Source organism: Cervus elaphus, chromosome 24 (genome assembly GCF_910594005.1).
Source record: "Cervus elaphus chromosome 24, mCerEla1.1, whole genome shotgun sequence".
Classification (NCBI taxonomy): domain Eukaryota; kingdom Metazoa; phylum Chordata; class Mammalia; order Artiodactyla; family Cervidae; genus Cervus; species Cervus elaphus.
The window spans coordinates 64510038-64532379 of NC_057838.1; the positions used below are offsets into that span (position 1 = coordinate 64510038).

The 22342-nt window shown below is 38.9% G+C and overlaps 1 protein-coding gene across 2 annotated transcripts in view; it reads right to left on the reverse strand.

The window, feature by feature from the left end:
- The window catches only part of SACM1L (SAC1 like phosphatidylinositide phosphatase), a 67001-nt gene that overhangs the window by 18963 nt on the left and 25696 nt on the right, over positions 1 to 22342 (reverse strand). Inside the window, exons 2-9 of one of the 2 annotated variants that reach the window (XM_043885761.1) lie at positions 18613 to 18710; positions 15891 to 15965; positions 14476 to 14603; positions 9377 to 9526; positions 8351 to 8410; positions 7524 to 7557; positions 2826 to 2927; positions 711 to 796 (exon numbers count right to left, since the gene is read on the reverse strand). In XM_043885761.1, coding sequence (XP_043741696.1) covers positions 711 to 796; positions 2826 to 2927; positions 7524 to 7557; positions 8351 to 8410; positions 9377 to 9526; positions 14476 to 14603; positions 15891 to 15965; positions 18613 to 18710 — 733 coding nt within the window. Of the gene's footprint in view, positions 1 to 710; positions 797 to 2825; positions 2928 to 7523; positions 7558 to 8350; positions 8411 to 9376; positions 9527 to 14475; positions 14604 to 15890; positions 15966 to 18612; positions 18711 to 22342 lie in introns of those variants that run through there. The other variant, XM_043885762.1, reaches the window with a different exon arrangement.

Below are 22342 nucleotides of genomic sequence, written 5' to 3' on the forward strand. Positions count from 1 at the left end.
GTGTAAGTATCAATGACTAAAAAATAGAAAAATAAACATATGACCTATTAACTATGAAATAAATTCATGTTTACCTGCTCCTAAAGTCGTATTTTGTGGGGAAACATTTGGAAAGGACTTTTTCTGATTTTACATACATGTACTTGTGGACAGTTGGGCTTCTCCTAAATTCTAAAATAAATCAATTTATCTACAAGTAAAAATTACCAAGTTATGTCTGCTATATAATTTGGCATAATAATAAAATGAGAAAATTGCTTTATTCATTCTCAAAAGATTATTTTTATGAACTTAAAAATATTTTTAGCCATTAATGCTCTCGACCAACAAGTGATCCACTGCTCAGGTACTATGTCACAATGAGGTGCACGGCAGGTCACGTCAGGCATAAGCCAGCTGCCTGTCCTGTCCTCACCGCCCTGAAGAAGTCTGACGGGTTAAGCATACAGATGCTCCATTTCCACAACCCCTGCACCGCCTACCCTATCTCTTCTGTAGGGATTTAATTCAAGGGCTGGAAACAGAGGAAGCTGAGCACCAGCCAGCTTAACGCAATATCCTTATTCTGGGTGAACTCTGTCCACACCATAGACTGCAATATTACTTTTAAAAGGAGAGAAAAGGAGATAAACTCTAACAACATAACAGGAAATCACAATCCAAGCTGAGAAGACCAACTGGCTGGCTGCCTCACAGATGCAGTAACTTGCCTGTACAAACGAAGCCCTGCTCCCACTGTAGTGCACAATTTGTTCTGTTTCTACAAAGTTGGCTGCATGGCCTTCGGAATCAATTCCTGAATTGGAAAAAAAAATTAATATATTACATAACAAAAACATAAGAAACTCGCTAATTCACTCTTAACTTGAAGAGAATTAAGTCAGTTCAAATTAGTGGAAAAGTACTTTCAAAACTAAATTTCAAACAAATGCAGAGTACTCCATCAGAAAGCTAACAGATGCTTGCTCATTTACATGGGCTTAAAGGCAGTATTAAGGACCTATTAATAAACAAATGATGTTGACTGCTATTTACTATATCAATTATTTATATATACACAATTCCCCTAAAAGTGTTTCTCAAACTTTGTACATACATCTTTTAAAGAAAAAACAAGTTTTCAAAAATCTCTGAGAGTATATTATGACATAGATCCCAGTTTGAAAAACACTATTTTGGAAGTTAAACCATTAAATACAGTATTAAATGCGAATGTGGGCCATTTTGTTAAGTTTTTGTTATAATGATGCAAGTAGCCCAGCAGATGCTGACAACTTTAACTATCGAAATGAAAGCACAAAAAAATTGTATATAATCCTACAATTTCTAGAACTCCATGTATACACCCCAAAAAACTAATTTGAAAAGCTCTGCTCTTATTTAGCCTTGATTTAGTTAGTTCTTTCAAATGTTTGAAGCATTACCTTCCTATCTTGTTTACATTATCTATTTTAACTAAGAAAAGTTTGCTAAAAATAAGCAAAGGCAATAAGCAAAGGCAATTAGTGCCCGACTCAAATTATCAGGAAAAAAAATAAAAAGGAGATTTTTAACAATCTCAAATACTTAACATCCTTTCTACCTGACATATTTCTAAAACACATAACACTGAGGTGTAACGTATAATATCACTGTTTTTGTTAACATATTTACCAGAAGGGGAAAAAAATTATGAGTCAAATCAGCAATAAAACGCCTTTTCAATACCTTCTAAAACCACTTGTTGAAGCATGGGCTATACTTGGTTCTGCCCAGAATTTTCATTAAGGATAATAGGTAGTTATTTTAAAAACTGAGATTGAGAATAAGAGTTAAGAGAGTGTTTATGTGTGAAAGAGAGGATTTTTAAGAAGGGATTTTCAATATATATTTAGTTTAAAAAAACCCAAGGTACAAGAAAATGTACACAGTATACAACCACTGTCTACAAAAGGAGAACACACTTGCAGTAACATAAAAATTATCTGAAAGATAAGAAACTAACAACAGATCAGCTGGTCAGGGGTAAGATGCAGCAGATACAGTCAGAAAGGAGAAATATTTTTTAATTGCATATCTTTTTATATTTCTGACTGCATTGCAAATTTAAAGCTTTTAATTAAAAAATATGACTCCATCCAAGACAATCCAGATATAAAGGCATTGCTAACTTTAATCCTGGTTCTATAACCTTGGCCAGATAACTCACTAAATGTCTGTCTTCCTCTGCTATGCTAAAGATTAATGGAATGACTTTTACGATCTCCTGACCCAAAACTTTCATGATTTACCATAGAGTAAATCCATAGAGTTTTATTTTGATATACTTTGGCTTAAAAAATAGATTCAGGGAAACGTCTCTTCATAATGACAATAACTTGTAATACAGATTTTAACACCCTGGTTTAAGCAAATTAGCATGTTGCTAGTACAAAGTCTAGAGAATAAATGCTCCAGTGTAAATCTTAAAAGCTGAAGGCACAAAGTCAAATGTCTGGCTTTATACATGCAAAGAAACCAAGAGCAATAAAAGAAAATACTTTCTGATATGGGTTTAGGTTACACTATAGTGATTTCAGCTATGCTTTCAGACATTCAGCAAATAACATGATCGGTCCCTCTTAAAGCCTTAAGCGGCAGTCTACAGCGTCTCATGAACTGTAGTAAAGCACAGAAGACCTACCTAATTATTATTAGGAAGCAGGAGATAAACATTTAGCGAGGCTATCAGATGATAATGAAAACAAATAAAATACACAAGGTTACATTCATGTCACCAGGAGACAAACACTAATTAGAGACAGATACAACCCAGTACCAAATCGCACTGACAAAATTCATCTCACCTCTCACATAATAGCGCACACCAGCTCTGAAACAACTCCTCCTCGAGATGAGAATCCAATCAAAGTATTTTCCATTAATAGAACATGAGTGCATGGTAATAACTCAACTACATTAAGAAAAATACAACACGTGGAGAAATCATATGTATTATTTTCAGATGAAATTTGAATCTCTCTACCCTAGTTAGAAAGACTCTGTCTCTAAAAGGAAAAAAAGCACAGAGAATATGCAAGTCTTTTTGTTTCTTCATGAGTATTCACAAGCCTTTACTTCTGATTGTGAAGTTCTATCAAGTCAATGACCCTATAATGACATATTCAGTGTGTTTAAGGGGCTCATTAGAGTGTCTCTATTTATACAATATGATCTCCTTTCCCTGACAGTCCCAACCACCCTGTGAAAGTAAAGAATTACATGCTAACCACATCACAAAAAAATCACCTTTGAGTGAAAAACACACACACACTTAAAAACAGATTAGCCTTCAAATGAGAAATGGAAAAAAGACTAGGCAACTGAAGTTTATGTTAGATATATTACATACATAATTACAAATAACAGTTGGTAAGCATATGAAGATTTATAGGTCAAACTGTAAATTAAAGATTATTCAGAAGCAGATAATTAAAAATTATCTCCCCCTTCCTCATGTGTTTGGCCAAGGTTTTATATATATAAAACATTTTTCTTAATATAGTTTGATTCATCCATTATAAGCATAGTATCATAATAAAATATCTATAAACCTACTTTCAACTTCCAAACAGTATCAAAACCCTGAATCTAACCATCTGCTCCTTGATCCCATCCAACTGTCTACTCGCCCACAAGGCTTGTGGAGACCAGTCTCCTGCCTTTTTAGTGTAATCCCTGATAGCTCAGTTGGTAAAGAACCAGCCTGCAATGCAGGAGACCCCAGTTCGATCCCTGGGTCAGGAAGATCACTGGAGAAGGAATAGGCTACCCACTCCAGTATTTGTGGGCTTCCCTTGTGGCTCAGCTGGTAAAGAATCCACCTGCAATGTGGGAGACCTGGGTTCGATCCCTGGGTTGGGAAGATCCCCTGAAGAAGGGAAAGGCTACCCACTCCAGTATTCTGGCCTAGAGAATTCCATGGGGTTCCAAAGAGTTGGACACAATTGAGTGACTTTCCCTTTTTCATAGGCAACCATGACTTAAAAACACACAGCCTGTGTTATAAGAAGGGCACAACACTCTTAATATAACTCCAAGTCCTTGTTTATGCCCCTAGTAAGTACCTAACAGTCATCATTACTGCATGAAGCAGCAGTTCGGTCCTCTTTGGTGTCATATGAAATCTGGAAGGACCGTATCACAAAAGCCTAATTCTGCTGATGCAAATTGCAGTGTTCAGGGTCGGCTCTAACAGTGGTGCTATGGATATTCTGGTATACAGAGGGGAAGGCCTAGTAAATTCACAAGGAAATGCTAAATAATTTTCAAAACAGTGATACCGAATGGCACTAAAATATGAATTTTTTTTTTAGCAATATGAATTTATAATGATTCATCCTTCTCCATCACCTGGTATCATCAGACTTAATGACTCATCTTGAGCTCCCAGTTCACAATTCTTTAAAAGCACAGTGCTAGAGAAGACTTCAAAGCAGTTATTTATGCATTCATTGGCTCAAGTTATCTCTTTGGAGCAGGGCACAAAGATGAATCAGACAGGAGCCTGCCCTGAGAGAACTGAGTAAAGCATGGAATATGTCTGTTTTATGAATCATTTTCTTCTGAGTACAAGATGACTATCCTTCCAGAAAGCATGGAGGGGACAAGAGAAAAATAAAGTCATGCAGAAGCCCATCATCATAACACAAATTTTAAAATGTCAATGTGTTCACTTCTAATCTTGTATCAATTAGTGACTCCCAGGGCCATGCGCTCCCACGTGGGATACACATTTCACATGCTGTCCTCAACTTCTGACTACTGCTCACAGCTAATGGCACTGCTTCCAATTCCAGTGAGAAAGTAACGGCCACCCACATGCCCCCACCACACCTGCGTCCCCACCGGCCTCCACGCCCGCACACCTGCGCCCTTTCTACCACGGCGGCTGGGCTGGACAGTCCAGCGGGGGAGCTGTCCTTGCCGGGCCTGGGACCTGTGCACCCCCTCACACTCAAGGACACTGCGCCAGCACGGGACTGTGCGCCCACCCTCTCCAAACCCTGTCTTCCCGGGATGTGGTAAGAGCCTCCACCTGGGGAGGGGAGTGAGGGGAGCAGGAGCATGCCCTCCCTCTCTAACCGACCGGCAGCACATCAGCTGACGGACCTCTGCTTTGGGACACAGGTCTCACTTGGCTGGTTCTCCTCTCCCTCAGCGGCCTTTGCTGGTTGGTCTTCATCTCCCCAACTTTGAATCTTAGAGCCACTCTGTGTGACTCATCCTTTGCCTCACTCACTCTGATGCCCCGCTTCAAAGGCCCTCTGTCCTCACTGGGGCCAACAGTCCACGGCTCTAGCACTGACTCACGATCTAGAACCCCCTGCAGGCTGTCTTCTCTCCTCCACACCTTTTTCTTCTCTACGTACCTTTCTCCCTTTGATGCTCTCATCCCATAGCTTTGAATGCCATCTGTATCCTGAGGACTCGCAAATATATGTCTCCAATGTGTACTTCCCTCCTAAACTCCACTTTCATTAATCCATGTTTTCCTGCCATCTCTACTTTGATATTCAGAGACATTTCAAGCTTAACATGTCCAAATAAAGTCCCGGATACTCCAGCCTCCCTCCCAACTCAGCTCTTCCCCACCTCAGTGCATGGCTTCCTTCCATTTACTCTGGCTGAAATCCTTAAGATGCATACTAAACCCTCTGTCCTTCCCTGTGTACCACAATTTGTCAGAAACTCCTCTTAGTTCTACCTTCAAAACATATCTGGAGCCCACTGTTGATCACCATCACCTTCCATCCAGATTACGACAACAGCTCCTAACCCCCCCTTGTATCCCCTCCCCGCTCCCCTTTGGCTTATTCGCTCCACCAGGGTCTGAGTGACCCTGTCCGACCATGCCGATTCTCTCCTCAGATCCTGAGCGTTCCTCCTGACAGTTAAGGACCCAGCTGCTGAGGGCCGGCAGGACGCGGGCCCAGCTGCACCTCTGAACCCAGCTCCCACCTGCCCCGTCCACTCTCTGCCCTAGGAATGCTCCCGCCATGGGCCCTCTGTTCTTGTTGGTCTCTAAGCACACAGAACATCTGACGACAGCTCTAGTCAAAAGTCAACACCAGACAAAGAACAATGCAGGGCTTCCCTGGTGGCTCAGTGGTGAAGAAACGCCCTGCCAACGCAGGAGACACAGGTCTGATCGCTGGTCTGGGAGGATCCCACAAGCAGCGCAGTAACTAGGCCCGTGCTCCAGAGCCCAGGAGCCGCGGCTATCGAGGCCCGCGCACCCCGGCCTGTGCTCAGCAAGAGGCCGCTGCAATGAGGGGCCCGAGCACTACAGCGAAGGGCAGCCCCACGTGCTGCAACTACAGAAAGGCCTGCACACAGCAATGAAGACCGCCACAGCCAAAAACAGCTACATTTAAACACTGTTTAAAAGCCAACGTTGAGCTTCAGATTCAAGGCTAAATGGATAATCTGTTTCTGTAGTCTCATTTACCATTATTTGCCCATTCACAATCTCATTTTGGAATTAAAAAACACACACACAAACAAGTGGCCCAAATCCTTAAAGTGCTACCTAAATAGAACATTTGCTACTATTTTACCCTTAGGAGAACTTAGGAGAGCTTCAGGGAAAAAGCAAAACAAAACCAGAATAAACAAGAGCTTTTATCCTGACATTTTCTGATTTCTATTCCCTCACAACTGTAGAAAATCTTTCCTGCATTACTATTTTCTGCTTTTACGTATAATAAGCATGATAATTTAAGGAAATCTTATTAACATAATGAACAAATAAATCACAGACTGCTGTGTCAGCTCCCAAGCTTCTTTGGGAGTACTTGAGAGAGAGACCCCCTCAGTTTCTGCAAGCAGAGTCCCGATCTTGGGCGCTCACCAGCACATTGTGTGGACCCTGTAACAGCCAGCTCAGTCTGCTCCCTATTTTTATTAACATGATGATGTCTCTGATGAAGACGTTTTTAAAATGAACTTACAATTAGATAACCATTACTCATTCTGTACTAGTACCGTACCTGCCCCACAGGCATTACTCTTCGTAAAAACATCTATGTTTCATTTTTTCTGGGGCTATTTCAAATGACAAATATAATTTTCAATTGTAATTCTCCTCTCCAAGTTGCCGGTCACCCTAGTTCCCGAGTCTAACTTTCTTAATTACTAAGAAAATGTTCACTAGTCAGGCTAAAATTACTCTTGTTTATTGATACAAAGTCTAAAAAGCCAAAACACAGTGGACATATTTCTTCTTTTAACCCAGGAGCCCCAGAATTCTGGGAGAGAGAGAACATGATTCAGTCAAAAGAGGTCATTCTATTTTAAAAAAAAAAAAAAAAAAAGTCATTTACAACCAATTTACAATCAGTATTCTCAGATTTTATGTTAATAGGTTTGATTTTATTATCAAAAGCAGTATCTACTAATTCTAAAATACCCTCCTCAAGTAATAGTTGAGACTGTCTTTAAATCTGCCTTATAATATTTAAATAAAGACTGCCAGAAAACTAAAGAGTAATATGTAAGGATACAGCCATGTAATACCGGAAGGGCAAACCGATGGACCTGAAATGAAGATAATGTTTAGGAATAAATATAATTTGATAATAATAAAAAGAAGCACTATATAAAAAAAAAAGTTTCTAATGTAACATTGCCTTTTCAATTTAAAAAATTTAAGTATTTGCTGGAATCATTTGAGTTTGAACATTCATAGATTCTGGAACACTAGTAAGACCACATGAAGGGTCAGAATGTTTATCTCTGTCAGTTTTAGCCTACAACAACTGCATTCCTCCAGGCAGTTCAATCTACTTTCCCCAAAAAAGCAAAGCAAATGTCAAGAAATGAAGCCATCAGGCAAATCTATTTACCTAGATTCCATGCATTACTCTTCTGAAGTGGGCCTCCGTGTTTATACTTCATTTGTATAGACCAGTACAGAGGAAGGTGACATCTATGCATGTCTACCCTGGGTGACTGAAGGGAGTCAGGGTCCCTTACAGACACAAATGCAGAGCTTTCCACTTGCCTGGGGAATTAGCTATGGCCCAATTTCTACATTATTCATTTTCCAAGACCTATTCTCTCTCTCTTCCTTACAGAAAGGAATGTTATTTTTACTCAGATATTTTTTCCTGTATTTAAGGCTTCCATAGAAGATCAGAGTAAAATAACTAGGCTTCTTCAACCTAGAATGATGTGAGAGGGTGGATCTAGTTGAAGTCTACAAGTTTATAAACAGTTAAATTAGGTTTCTTTACCAAAATCTTTAGTGATTAACTAGCCATTTTGTAACATATATTCAATTACAACTTGGACAGTGACAAATAAGCTGGTTTTATTTAGTGTACATTACCTCTGGCTGAGCAGAAAGTTCTCGGAGAAGATGACCATTCCATACAAACCGTTGATCTGCCTAAGAGAGAAGTTTTAAAATTAATGTGGGCTCAGTCGTGTCCAATTCTTTGCAACCTCATGGACTGCAGCATGTCTCTGTCCTCCTGCAGACTCCTCTGTCCTCCACTATCTCCTGTGATTTGCTCAAATTCACGTCCATTGAGTCAGTGATGCTATCTAACCATCTCATCCTTTGTTGCCTCCTTCTCCTTACATCTAAGCCTACATATAATTTTACAAGTAGACGATTATAGGCTTCAGTAAGTCAGTCAACTAAAATACTGATTTAGGCTGAACTATATAAAATTATCACTTTTATGGATCAAAAATGGTCAGTTAGTGGCAATTTCATATGGTCCAAGCTAACAGATAACTGACGCAACTTTATAAATGCTATCTGTCCCCTAAACATATCTATTTTTGTTAACAAAAAAATATCAAGGCAGCAATTATCTAGGTTCCTGAACAGCAGAAATTTCATGTTAAGACCATCTGAAGTCTAGTTTTAAAGATACGTTTAATTTTTAAAAAACGGCGGGGGAGGGGGAAATCACAAAAAAACCCACACTAAACAAAAGCATATTTTCCAAGTTAATAAGCTGTTATTTTCTTGTTGTAAAAGCTACAGAAAGAAGTTCACCTCTTAAAACATTAATTTTACAAGCACAATGGTGTTGTTAATGTTCTGTTATACCACAGACCACTGAGAGCTAGGAAATGACCAACATGTGTGTTCAAGCTAGATTTCTGAAAACGCACAAATGCGGTTCTTGATCCTGTCTGTGAAACATACTTTTTTTGGGATCTTGAATTTGGAAGTGTGATGTCTACTTGAAACATGGTATGTTTTCAAAGCTCCATACATGATCCTGATACAGCCAGGACTGAGAAAAATCAATATATATTTTATGGATGAAATAGAGGCATGCTCCTAAAAATTAAAAAATAGATTAAAAAATTTTTTTAAATAGAAGATTAAGCTTACCCTTTCCAAGAGACTCATTTCCTGGAATTCTGGACTAGTGTTGGAGAGCCGCTGCAAAGTATGGGTCAAATCATATGTCGTTGAAAAGTAAAACCCATCCATACTCAAGACATGGTTCATCATTGCTAGGAAAGTTTTATTATCTTGTAACTGCAAACAAAGGAGAGAACACAGTCTATCTTATCCTTGAAAAGGCATCAGCGTGATCAGAGAGTCAAAGTAAAAACCTCTAAGTCAAGCCCTGTTAAATGTCATCAGCCCAAAGACTGGACAAGGGGGATCTCGCCACTTCCCTAGGACCGGGGACAGTTCCTGACACATGGACAATGCTCAGGGCACAGGGCATTACAGTAACTGGTAGGCAGACCTCCTTCCCATTAGCATCCTTCACAGTTTTTACTCTAAAGGGCTGAAGAGGTAGTTTAATAAAACATTACCACCTTAAGTTATGACCTACTGAGTCTCAGATACTTTACACAGATTCTCTGTCATGTTCCCAGAAACTCCTTGCTAGGTTAGCATAATTATCCTCATTTGACAGAAGAAAATAATCCATGTGGGGCCCAGTAACACAAAGGGTCAATGACAAGAGAATAAGTCCGTCCTCATTCCTAAGAAACTTTACTGGTTTGTGCTAGTTGGGAAGTCAAACGGAATTCTTTTAAAAAAAAAAAAAAAAGCAAAAAGGGAAAAGTCCAGGAGAGAAAGCAGTGGTCAAGGCGGTAATGAAGGAAGACCTTGAGCTCACCTCCTCCCACAGGCACCAAAATTACAACTATTCACAGAGCAACTGTCTTTGAAAGCAACCTGAAGACTGGTAGGGCATATTTCACAGCTAAAGATATAAAGAAGGAACAATGAGATGGGTAAGAGGGGTGAAGACCTGGTATGGTCAAGACTCACACCCTCAGGTAGGTGATTCACAAATGGGAGGATTATCACAGCTGCCGAGGTTTTTCCCAGTGAGCAAGGGGTCTGAGCCCTAGGTCAGCTCCTGAGGTCAACGATCTTATACCAGCAAGACAAGCTCCCAGAAATGTTTGGATCTGAAGGCCAGAGGGCCAGTAGGGTTTGTGTACAGAGCAGGACAACTGCAGGAAACAGAGACTCTTCTCCTAAAAGGCCCATAAAGAATCTCACATGCTCCAAGTCCTAGCTTGGAGGCATCTGAAAGGAGCCGGGGTGAGACCCACTGAGTGATCTTAGCAAGTCTCCTGGAGAGGCAGAAGGCAGCTGGGACTGCCACTGTGGATGGAGAGGCTGGCAGCAGCCACTTTAGGGAGCTCGTTCTACCAGAAGGACAGTGGTGCCAGCAGGCCCATTCTGGAATCCTCCTCAACGCCTCTTAGTGTGGGGGCTTATGTGCCCACAGCTGGCTGGCGACGGTGCCGGGACACCCCAGGGCAGACGACAGAAAAGGACAATGAAGCGAAGGCCTGGTTCTTTGAGAAGGTAAACAAAACTGATAAATCAGGGGAAAAAAGAGGACCTAACTAAATAAAATCAGAAATGAAAGAGGACAAATTGCAACAGACTCCACAGAAACACAAAGGACAGAAGAGATTATTACAAACAACTATATGCCAGCAAAACAGACACCCGAGGAGATGGATACATTTCTAGAAACAACCTCCCAAGACTGAATCAGGGGGAGATAGAAAATATGAACAGATTTACTACCAGTAATGAAACTGAATCAGTAATTTAAAAACTACCAAAGTCCAGGATCAGACAACTTCACCGGTAAATTATACCAAAGAGTTAATGCCTCTCCTAAACTATCTCAAAAAACTGAGAGGAAGGAATGCTTCCAAACTCATCCCATAAGGCCAGTATCGCCCTGATACCCACATCAGATAAAGTTATCACACACACACACACACAATCATAGGCCAGTATCACTGATGAAAACAAACGCAAAATCCTCAACAAAATATCAGCAAACCAAATTCAACAACACATTAAAAAGATCATATGCCATGATCAAGTGGTACTGAGCCCAGGGATGGGAAGACAGTTCAATATCCACCAGTCAAACAATACACTACATTAACTGAAGAATAAAAATCATATGATCAACACATGCAGAAAAAGCATTTTACAAAATCTATTATCCATTCATGATAAAACCTCTCAACAAAGCATGTGTGCTGTGCTTAGTCGCTCAGTCGTGTCTGACTCTTTGCGACCCCATGAACTGCAGCCCACCAGGCTCCTCTCTCCATGGGGTTCTCCAGGCAAGAACACTGGAGTGGGTTGCTAGGCCCTCCTCCAGGGGATCTTCCCAACCCAGAGATAAAACCCAGGTGTCCTGCATTGCAGGCGGATTCTTTACCATCTGAGCCACCAAGGAAGCCCATGAATACTGGAGTGGGTAGCCTACCCCTTCTCCAGAGGATCTTCCCAACCCAGGAACCAAATCAGGGTCTCCAGCATTGTAGGCAGATTCTGTACCAGCTGAGCTACCAGGGAAGCCCATAAAGGGAGCATACCTTATTAATAAAGACCATATATGATAAACCTATAGCCAGTATCAAGTTTAACATGGAAAATCTGAAAGCATTTCTTCTAAGGTAAGGAACAAGACAAGGATGCCTATTCTTACCACATCTCAACACATTAGATGTCCTAGCCAACTTGGTAGACATAAGTTTGAGTAAGCTCCGGGAGTTGGTGATGTTCAGGGTAGCCTGACGTGCTGCAGTCCATGGGCTTGCAAAGCGCTGGACACGACTGAGCGACTGAACTGAACTGAGCTATAGCAATTAGATGAAAGAAATCAAAGGAATTTAAACTGAAAAGGAAGAAGTAAAATTGTTACTGTTTGCAAATGAAATGATACTACGCATAGAAAACCCTAAAGTAAAGATGCCACCAAAAAAACTAGTAAAATGTTGGGATATAAAATTAATATATTGAAGTCTGTTGCATTTCAATACAGTAACAATGAACTAACTGGGAAGAGAAATTAAGGAGAAAATCCCAGGTATATCTGCATGAAAAGAATAAAATATCCAGGAGAAAAATCTAACCAAGGTGGGAAGAAGATCTGTCACTGGAAAACTATAAGATAACGACGAAAGAAATTAAAAATGACATAGACTCACAGAGACAAACTGATGGTTACCAGTGAGGAAGGTAAGTAAGAAGGATGAAGGAGGTAGGTATGGGAGTCTAAGGTATACAAACTTCCAGTTATAAGTCATGGGGATAAAATGTTCAGTTTAGAGAGGACAGTCGATGATACTGTAGTAACCTTGTGTGGTGACAGATGGTAAGGAGATTTATTGTGGTGATCATTTTATAATGCATAAAAATACTGAATTACCATGTTGTACACTTGAAACTAATATTATAAATCAATTATACTTCAATAGGAAAGAAAGGAAGATTCAGTAAAAGTAATATTTCTACTTATTTTCTGATAATCATTTTAGCTGGCTTTCACAATGAGTGCTAGGACTGACATTAGTTTTTTTTTCTTGTTTTAAAAATTTTTAATGTCTGTAATATTTAATGTTTAACAAATGATTAACATTTAGTCTACATATTACAGATCTACATACTACAAAATTTTTATTTTGGCCTCAACATTGTTTTGAAAAGTGAAAGATACAAATAAGCAATTAGTTACACAGTCTGACAACAAACTAGAGCAATCAAGATGAAATGTTCAATATTACTGGGCCATTAAATATAAACATTTTTATTGCCTTAAATTATTATGTCTCAGAGGATGAATATATTAATATATTGATTGATATACAAATAACAGAAAAAAGAAATTTTAGGTTTAAAGTATAAAAGCCATATTCTACAGCTTTGTTATTGTTGTTTTAAGTTGCTGTTGTGTTCAACTCTTTTGCAACCCCATGGACTATAGCCTGCCAGGCTCCTCTGTCCGTGGGATTTCCCAGGCAAGTATACTGGAGTGGGCTGCCACTTCCTTCTCCACGGGGTCTTCCTGACCGAGGGATCGAACCCCTATCTCCCGTGTTGGCAGGCGGATTCTTTACCACTGAGCCAACAGAGAAGCCCATTCTACAGCTTTAGTTAATCAATAAGACAATAGCGTTAGGACTAATTTTTTTTTCATGTTTATTACAGGTAAGATACATGTTTCAAAATAGGTTTCTTTTAAAAACAAACTTTTTGTAATTCTGGGAATAAAAATAAATACAATGTAAAAATTTTACAAAGCAAATACCATAAAGTACTTTTAGAAAACAAATACTCAATAGATATAAATCTCAAACACAATGTTGATTTAAGGTAATTTTCAAAAAACAGAAGTGTTAATGCCATTCAACTTAAGTTTTTAAAAATACTTCAAGCAAAAATAGCTTTGTTTGAATACAAATACAGGCAGTCTTGTCTTTGCACAATAGGGTTGGACCATGCAAATGACCAAGCTATCCTTCTCAATAATCTTAACCTAGTTAATAATCAATAGGAAAAATTATAACTGTTGCATAACAGATTTTTAAAAAATCAAAACATTAAAATACTCCTACTGTAAGTTATAAACGGAACAATGAAAACATAGTAAAATTAATATTATTTAGTATACTATAATTTAAAACATCGAGTATTTAAAATATTTCATTTCTTGGCAAAACTGTATCACTAGTAGCCCGAACAGTGCCTGTGCTGCCCCCACCATGTGGCTCATGAGGCCACCCTTTCCGCACCCTGCGGGACCATCACACACCTGAGCCTGAACCAGTTTCTAACTCTTAAATAGGAACTTAAATCTATGTGTTGAGTACATGGGCATTTTCAGTTTCTCCTTTTCTCTTTTATGAAATTTCATATTTTAAGAATTGAGTCAGTTAAAAAAAAAAGAACCACCCAAGAGCAATAAAATATATGAAGGGAGATATATCTCTCTGGTCAGGGAACTAGATCCCACATGCCACAACTAGGAGTCTGCATGTCACAACTAAAGATCCCTCATGCTGCAACTAAGATAGGGTGCAGCCAGATAAACACATTTTTTTTTAAAACTTCACGGAACTTTCTGTGTTCCACCTTCTTTCCCCACCCACGCCATGGGACTTCTTCGGGTTCTGCAATTAGTAAGTGTCTCCAGTTCTTACCTGAATATCAGTTAAGTGCAACATCGTCTTCTTATAAGAAAGGACATCAAAATCTGTTGCTTTCCAGATTACATGATTGAAAAATTCACCTATTTTTTTCTTTTTGGTAATGACAATTAGATAATTACCTGCAAAAAGCAAAGCCAAACTTAGGTAAATAGAAACAAGACAACGAGAAAGCCAAAAGTAGCAGTCCTTTAAACTCTAGAGGCAGGAGTTGCGTTAAATAAAGGACGAGTACATTTTTAAGGCAATCTTATAATTTATGAATAGAGAGATGAGCATATTATTTAAAAATATTTTTTTGAAAGGTCAAATTTTTTCTCAAAAAGATAAAAGCCAAAGCTTTTGGTAACCAGAGTAGTGACCCTAGCAGATGGAAAATAAGAGTCAGAAAACACTTCTCTCTCCCCGCCCACCCCCCACACATTACGCCCTAAGCATACATGCCTCTGCTAATGCGTTTCCCAATGTGTAGCTTAAAGCACCACAGGTCATGAGATTCGGCCACTGCGGGACAGTGTCCCGTCTACACCCACCATGTCGTCCCGTTATTCTAAATGGTAGAGAGATGTGCCGGGCAGTGTAACTAACTGGTTACGGTAACACTCCAAAGATGAGAGGTCAGGAAGAAGAAGCCATCACAGCACCATGTGTGTAACACACCAACCCTGATCTTGGCCGTCTCCTCTTCCTCCCACAAATAAGCCAGGGAAAGCCCTTACCACTAGATTTATTCCTCAGATCTGTTTGGGGCTCTAACCACAAGGGCCCTCTCTGGAAGCTTTCCTAGGTATACCTCTCTCCCAGAACTTGTCACACTGTACTGTGGTAATTTACCATTTAATGCCTCTCTCACTTGACTGTAAACTGCAGGACAAGAGGGACCTGCATCTTTTATAAATACAACAGCATTCAGCATTTAATAAATATAACAGCATTCAGTTATATTCAGCATACAACTGTATGCCTGATACAAGAGGAACTTTTTAAAAGTATGAAATAAAATTTAAATTTGAAAAATCACTCTTCTAATGCCTAGAACCAGGTAACATTCTCTAACATGCTCTATGTCATAATCAACCCCAGTAAGCAGCTGAAGGTATAGCATATTCTGGTTCATCAATGCATTAAAATTTTTGTGTAAACACTCTTAGAATTTATGAAAAATCTCTAGCAGACTAGAGATTTCAACTCTAGTTGAATAAAGCCAAAATCAAAACTTAAAAAAAAGGAACCTCAGGCTTATAAATTTAACCACTTGCTGCTAGGGGAATATTACTTTTAGAAATTAAGTACAAATACCTAAACTACAGATTCAATGCTTCAAGTAAGATACAAAGTGTGCCGTCATCTTTATACTCTAGTAGGGTCAATTTCATTACCTTTTCCCCCACTTGAGCTCATTTTCTTACCTGCCACCAGATGGATTGTGCCCAGTATACCAAATATTGGTCTTGTGACTGCTGAAGGAGGAATATCTTTCTTGACTTCAAAGAAAAAAATAAAGGAAAAAAGAAAACTCATTGAGAAAAAACTCAGCAACAGAAAGAGAAATTTAGTTTCATTTCAAAGGTTACTTCAACTAAATCAATATGCACGCTTTGTTCTAAGAAAGCTACAGCCCTTCATTAGTGCTAGACCTCTCATTTTGGCAGAATATAAAATAAAGATGTCCATGTTACATCACAAAGGTCTCTGCCTGGTCTAGAAAATGGTGCCAAAAGTAACATGCTTCAGCAACTTCACTACGTAAATTAAGGATTATTTCCTCGGCAACTTTCAACCAAACTTATTCAGCCTCTTGTCAGAAACCAAATCTATTCCTTTAAGGGAATTAGAAAGTAAATGGAGGTTGAGATGAGATGTTAATTGCAACATGCAACAAATGGAATGTAAAATTCCGGTATTCCTGTATAAGAATGTGGGAAGTGGAGGCAAAGATCAAAGAGGAGAAGGAGGCAGGACAAGCCTCCTCCTGGTGCCTAAGAGCTGATATAAGCATCCAGGGAGGCAGTATCATTGGCTGCGATTTATCAGTAATGCCCTCATTAATGAAGAGTACTTTAGATAACAAGGTGCATTTCACAACTGTTAAACTTTAAGCCAATGTGCTACACAAAACATATTTTGTAGAACTCTAGTTTAGGGAATAATGGCAAAAAGGAGGGAAAGCAGGATCTCCCAGGCAAAGAAGAGTATTCTGCTAACTCTGCTTCCTCTGAGTCACAATGTACAGTGGGAGATTAAAGGCTCTGAGAAGGCCTACAGTAAAAGAAAGCTGTTCCATGGTTTAATTCAAAGTTTTCCAAATTTACATGGCTATAAATTGTTTCTTTCAGTCACATTTTAATTATCATCCATTTTGAAACACTGCTGTCTTGTTTCCTAATGGCAGTCCTGTAATTCTAAAATTTACTTTTCTGTCAATAATTCAATTTACTTAGTAATGCTATGCCATAACTAACTGCCATGAAAAATGGGAATACCAGTGCAATAAAAAGCTCAGAGAAAACTCTGAACATATTGAGATAACTGATGAACTTAAATGTACTACTGATAGAGCTGTGAGTTACAATAACTAGAGTGTAACAGCAATGGAAGTGAAAGCGTCACTCAGTCACGTCTGACTCTCTGCGACCCCACGGACTATAGCCCACGCTCCCCTGTCCCTGGAATTCTCCAAGCAAGAGCACTAGAGTGGGCAGTCATTCCCTTCTACAGGGGAATCTTCCTGACCTAAGGATTGAACCCAGGCCTCCTGCATGGCAGGCAGATGCTTTACCATCTGAGCCACCGGGGGTGATAATTCCTAGGACTATGATAATTTTTCATGGGAGAAAAAAAAATCTCCTCTTTCTGTGGCAATGGTCTGCATTCCCAGTGGTAAAAGGTAACTGGCAGAGAAACTGGGATCGACAGGCTCTCATCATCACTGGCTTAAGGTCAAAGCATCTCTTCATGTGTCTACCGACAACTACTATCATTTTTACATCCACACTATTCAAGACCTTTAGCTTTGTCCACTCAAATGGGTTGGCAATCTCTACTTACAAAGAAAATGTCACTGACAGGTCAAGAGAGTAATTGAAAATACATCTACACTAAAGCTTTTATAAGACACTAGGTTGTATCAACGAGGTATAAAGAAGTATGGGGACTAAAGTTTGGAGGGAAACTAACAGTGGATAAAACCAGTCAGCCGTTCTGAGAGAGCAGCCATAAGCAAGTCATAGGAAACGCCACATTACCAGACTAAACAGCATCACTCCATCAGGTCAAACGAAAAGTTATACACAGGACTTAATGAAAACGCGCAGATAACCAAGGAAACAGACCTACAGTCCTGCCTTTCTTACCCTTTAGTATCCTAGGCAAAATATCTGCATGTTTCCCTTTATCCATTCGAAGGATAGTCACTATTTACTGAATGCCTACTCTACGGTCAGCCAAATACTGCGCTTCAGAAAAAAATAATAAAGAGTTCTGTCTAGAGGTGAATTTTTAAATAAGTGAAATATGACTTTCTAAATGTGATTCTCACATGGTACATTGATTTGTCACCAAAATTATTTCACATTAATCTAGTCAGAAATCAGTGTTCCACACAATTGCACAACAAGTTGTTTTTCACACCCCAGGGAAGCAAAACCAAAATATACATAGATTAGATAAAGCTTAGGGAAACCATTCTGCCTAAAACACAAGTTTTGGTGATGTATATATAATTTTTCATTTATTAAATTATCCTCACAGTCATGAATATTTTAAAAAACAAAGCAGTTGTTAAAATTCCGCACACTTTATGCTGAAACAACTTTCTCACACTCTAATACTTTAAATTTTATAGTTAGAGAGGGACATTAACATATCAACAAAATCAATCCTGTTATAGTGCCGTTAAGAGAACAAATAAAGAATTAAGTTTTTTAATCCTTAGAAACAGTAAAATGCTAAAAATTTCAAGAAAAAGCATAAAATCAAGGCACAAAAATCAAATGAGGTAGTTAAGAATTAAATTTTTTCTAAGAAGGCACTCAGAGATCCACACACCGACACAGATCTCGTCAGTTTAACCATTACTGCAACTTAGGTGTAAAATCTTTCAGGACACTTATAACCCTGGCCATGAAATACCTGAGAGTGTAACTTCTGTGGACACACGGTCGATGATAAGTACATCATCTGCTCCATCATCACAAGCTTCCACATAAAATTTTTCAGGGGTGATGTGCCTAAGAAGAAGTTCAAAACCATAAATAACTAAAGGAAATAATGCGGACACTTCCCATAAACCTACTGCAACAATGTAGTTAAATTTGATATCACTGCCCAGCTTTGAACAGATAAAGCTGTTATGCTGTCCTTATGTGTTCACTGCAACTCTTCTTACTTAATTTAACGCTGGTAAGGTTTTAATCTGCTGTAACATCACCACTTTGACTTACATAAGACAATCATACTAGAATCTAATTTAGAGCCAACACAGCGCAGAGGGGATGCAGCACAGCAGTCAGGAGCAGAGTCCCTGGAACCAGACCAACTGTGCAGTGTGAACTTGGGCGCGTTCCTTACCCTCTGTTCTTCAGTTCCCTTATCCACAAAATAAGGATACCACCAGACTCATCAAAGAGCACGGCTGTGAGGACGGAAAGAGCTAACCATTGACAAATTCTTAGAACACTTAAAACACAGTAACCAAGACGTAAGTATTAGCCAAAAATACTAAGAAACACATTTCCAGGAAATTGCTTAAAATAAACTTTAACATTTTGGTATTTTGTTAGAGTGCCATCTATACGTTCTTGGGGGGAAGAAAGATACTCTGGAAAATAAAAAATAAAGAGGGTAAAATCAGAGTTGGGGAAGAGTACTCAAAATGTATGCAACTTTGTAACCTGAGTTCAACAAAAATGAACAGTTGGATCTGCAAGAGAGAAACTGGGTAACTTCAGCAAGCAACTGAGCATGGTTCAGGAAATAACTGCCTCAGGAAATAAGCATCAACAAAACAACACAGTGAAAATATAGATTTGCATGCACTAAAACCAAAGTTTTAGAAAAGGCAGAGGAACCAGAGATCAAATTGCCAATATCAGCTGGATCATCGAAAAAGCAAGAGAGTTCCAGAAAAACATCTATTTCTTCTGCTTTATTGACTATGCCAAAGCCCTTGACTGTGTGGATCACAATAAACTGTGGAAAATTCTTCAAGAGATGGGAATACCAGACCACCTGACCTGCCTCTTGACAAACCTGTATGCAGGTTAGGAAGCAACAGTTAGAACCTGGACATGGAACAACAGACTGGTTCCAAATAAGGAAAGGAGTACGTCAAAGCTGTATATTGTCACCCTGCTTATTTAAGTACATCATGAGAAACGCTGGGCTGGAGGAAGCACAAGTTGGAATCAAGATTGCCGGGAGAAATATCAATAACCTCACATATGCAGATGACACCACCCTTATGGCAGAAAGTGAAGAAGAACTACAGAGCCTCTTGATGAAAGTGAAACAGGAGAGTGAAAAAGCTGGCTTAAAGCTCAACGTTCAGAAAACTAAGATCATGGCATCTGGTCCCATCACTTCATGGGAAATAGATGGAGAGACAGTGGAAACAGTGGCTGACTTTATTTTTCTGGGCTCCAGAATCACTGCAGAGGGTGATTGTAGCCATGAAATTAAAAGACGCTTACTCCTTGGAAGGAAAGGTATGACCAATCTAGATAGCATATTAAAAAGCAGAGACATTAAAAAAAAAAAAAAAAAGCAGAGACATTACTTTGCCAACAAAGGTCCATCTAGTCAAGGCTATGGTTTTTCCAGTGGTCATGTATGGATGTGACAGTTGGACTGTGAAGAAAGCTGAGCGCCGAAGAATTGATGCTTTTGAACTGTGGTGTTGGAGAAGACTCTTGAGAGTCCCTTGGACTGCAAGGAGATCCAACCTGTTCATCCTAAAGGAGATCAGTCCTGGGTGTTCATTGGAAGGACTGATGCTGAAGCTGAAACCCCAGTACTTTGGCCACCTCATGCGAAGAGCTGACGCATTTGAAGAGACCCTGATGCTGGGAAAGACTGAGGGCAGGAGGAGAAGGGACGACAGAGGATGAAATGGCTGGATGGCATCACCGACTCGATGGACATGAGTTTGAGTAAACTCCGGGAGTTGGTGATGGACAGGGAGGCCTGGCATGCTGTGATTCATGCGGTCGCAAAGAGTCGGACATGACTGAGCGACTGAACTGAACTGATCCCACTTGTTTGATTTAGGATGAATAGAATGTTAGATTTCTAATTTAGAGAAATAGATATGCAACAAGCAACAAAGGTTTACTGTACAGCACAGGGAACTACAGTCAGCATCTTGTAATAATGTATAATGGAAAATAATTTCAAAAATAACATGTACATATAACTGAATCATATACATAAAAAGAATTCTACTTTTTGAAACTTAGTAATGTTTATCTTTTTGCCAGTTTTTCTAAATGTCTTATGGATATCTACTAACAATGTATGAGATACAAAATTTTAAATATATTTGTGCAAGATATGATTAATATAAATTAAATATAAATCTATATTTAAATTATTAATCATATCATTCAAGATGTTCCTATTCTTATTTTTTCTGTATTTGATAAAATATCCTCAGAGAAATGTTAGTATGTCTCACTCTGATTATATATATATATTTTCCCCTTATATTTCTTCTGATTTTTGCTTTATGTATCTGTTTCTTTGTTGTTAAGTGTCTAATGGTTTATGAGGTCTATCTTCTCTGTGAATTGTACCTATTATGATTAAAAATATTCATCTTTCTTTAAAATAAATAAATTTTTTAGACTAAAGGTAGGGTAGGGAGACTGGGGGTTAAGGACAAGGGGATTAAAACAAAAATAAACAAATGGGGTCAAATAAACTTAAAAACTTCCTCATAGCGAGGGGAACCATAAACAAAATGAAAAGCAACCTAAGGACTGGGAGAAAATATGTGCAAATGACGTAACCAACAGCGGACAAACTCTTAAAATACACAAACAGCTCAATATTAAAAAAAAAAAAAACAACCAATCAAGCCTCTTCAACAAATGGTAATGGGAAAACTGGACAGCTACATGTGAAAAAAGAAGAAAAGAAATTAGATCATTCCTTAACACCATACACACACAAAAAAGCTCAAAATGGACTAAAGGTCTAAATGTGAGACTGGACACTATAAAACGCCTGCGTGCTAAGCTGCTTCAGTTGTGCCCAACTCTGTGTGACCCTGTGAACCATAGCCCGCCCGGCTACTCTGTACATGGGATTTCCCAGGCAAGAATACTGGAGTGGGGTGTCATTTCCTCCTCCAGGGCATCTTTCTCACCGAGGGATCGAATCCGTGTCTCCTGCATTGGCAGTCGGGTTCTTTACATTAGTACCACCTGGGAAGCCTAGAGGAAAACATAGGCAGAACACTCTCCAACAGAAATCATAGCAGTATCTTTTTTGATGCAACTTCCAGAATAATGGAAATTAAAAACAAAAATAAATAAATAGGATCCACTTAAATTCAAAAGCTTTTGAACAGCAAAGGAAACAAACCAAATGAAAAGACAACCCACAGATTGGGAGAAAGTATTTTCAAATCATTTGACTGTCAAGGGATTAGTCTCTAAAATTTACAAACAGCTCATGATGCTTAACAAAAACAAACAATCCAATCAAAAAATAAGTGGAAGACCTAAACAGACATTTCTTCAAAGAAGACACACATGAAAAGATGCTCAACATCACTCATTATTAAAGAAATGCAAATCAAAACTATGAGGTACCACTTCACACCAGTCAGAATGGCCATCACCAAAAAAATCTAGAAATA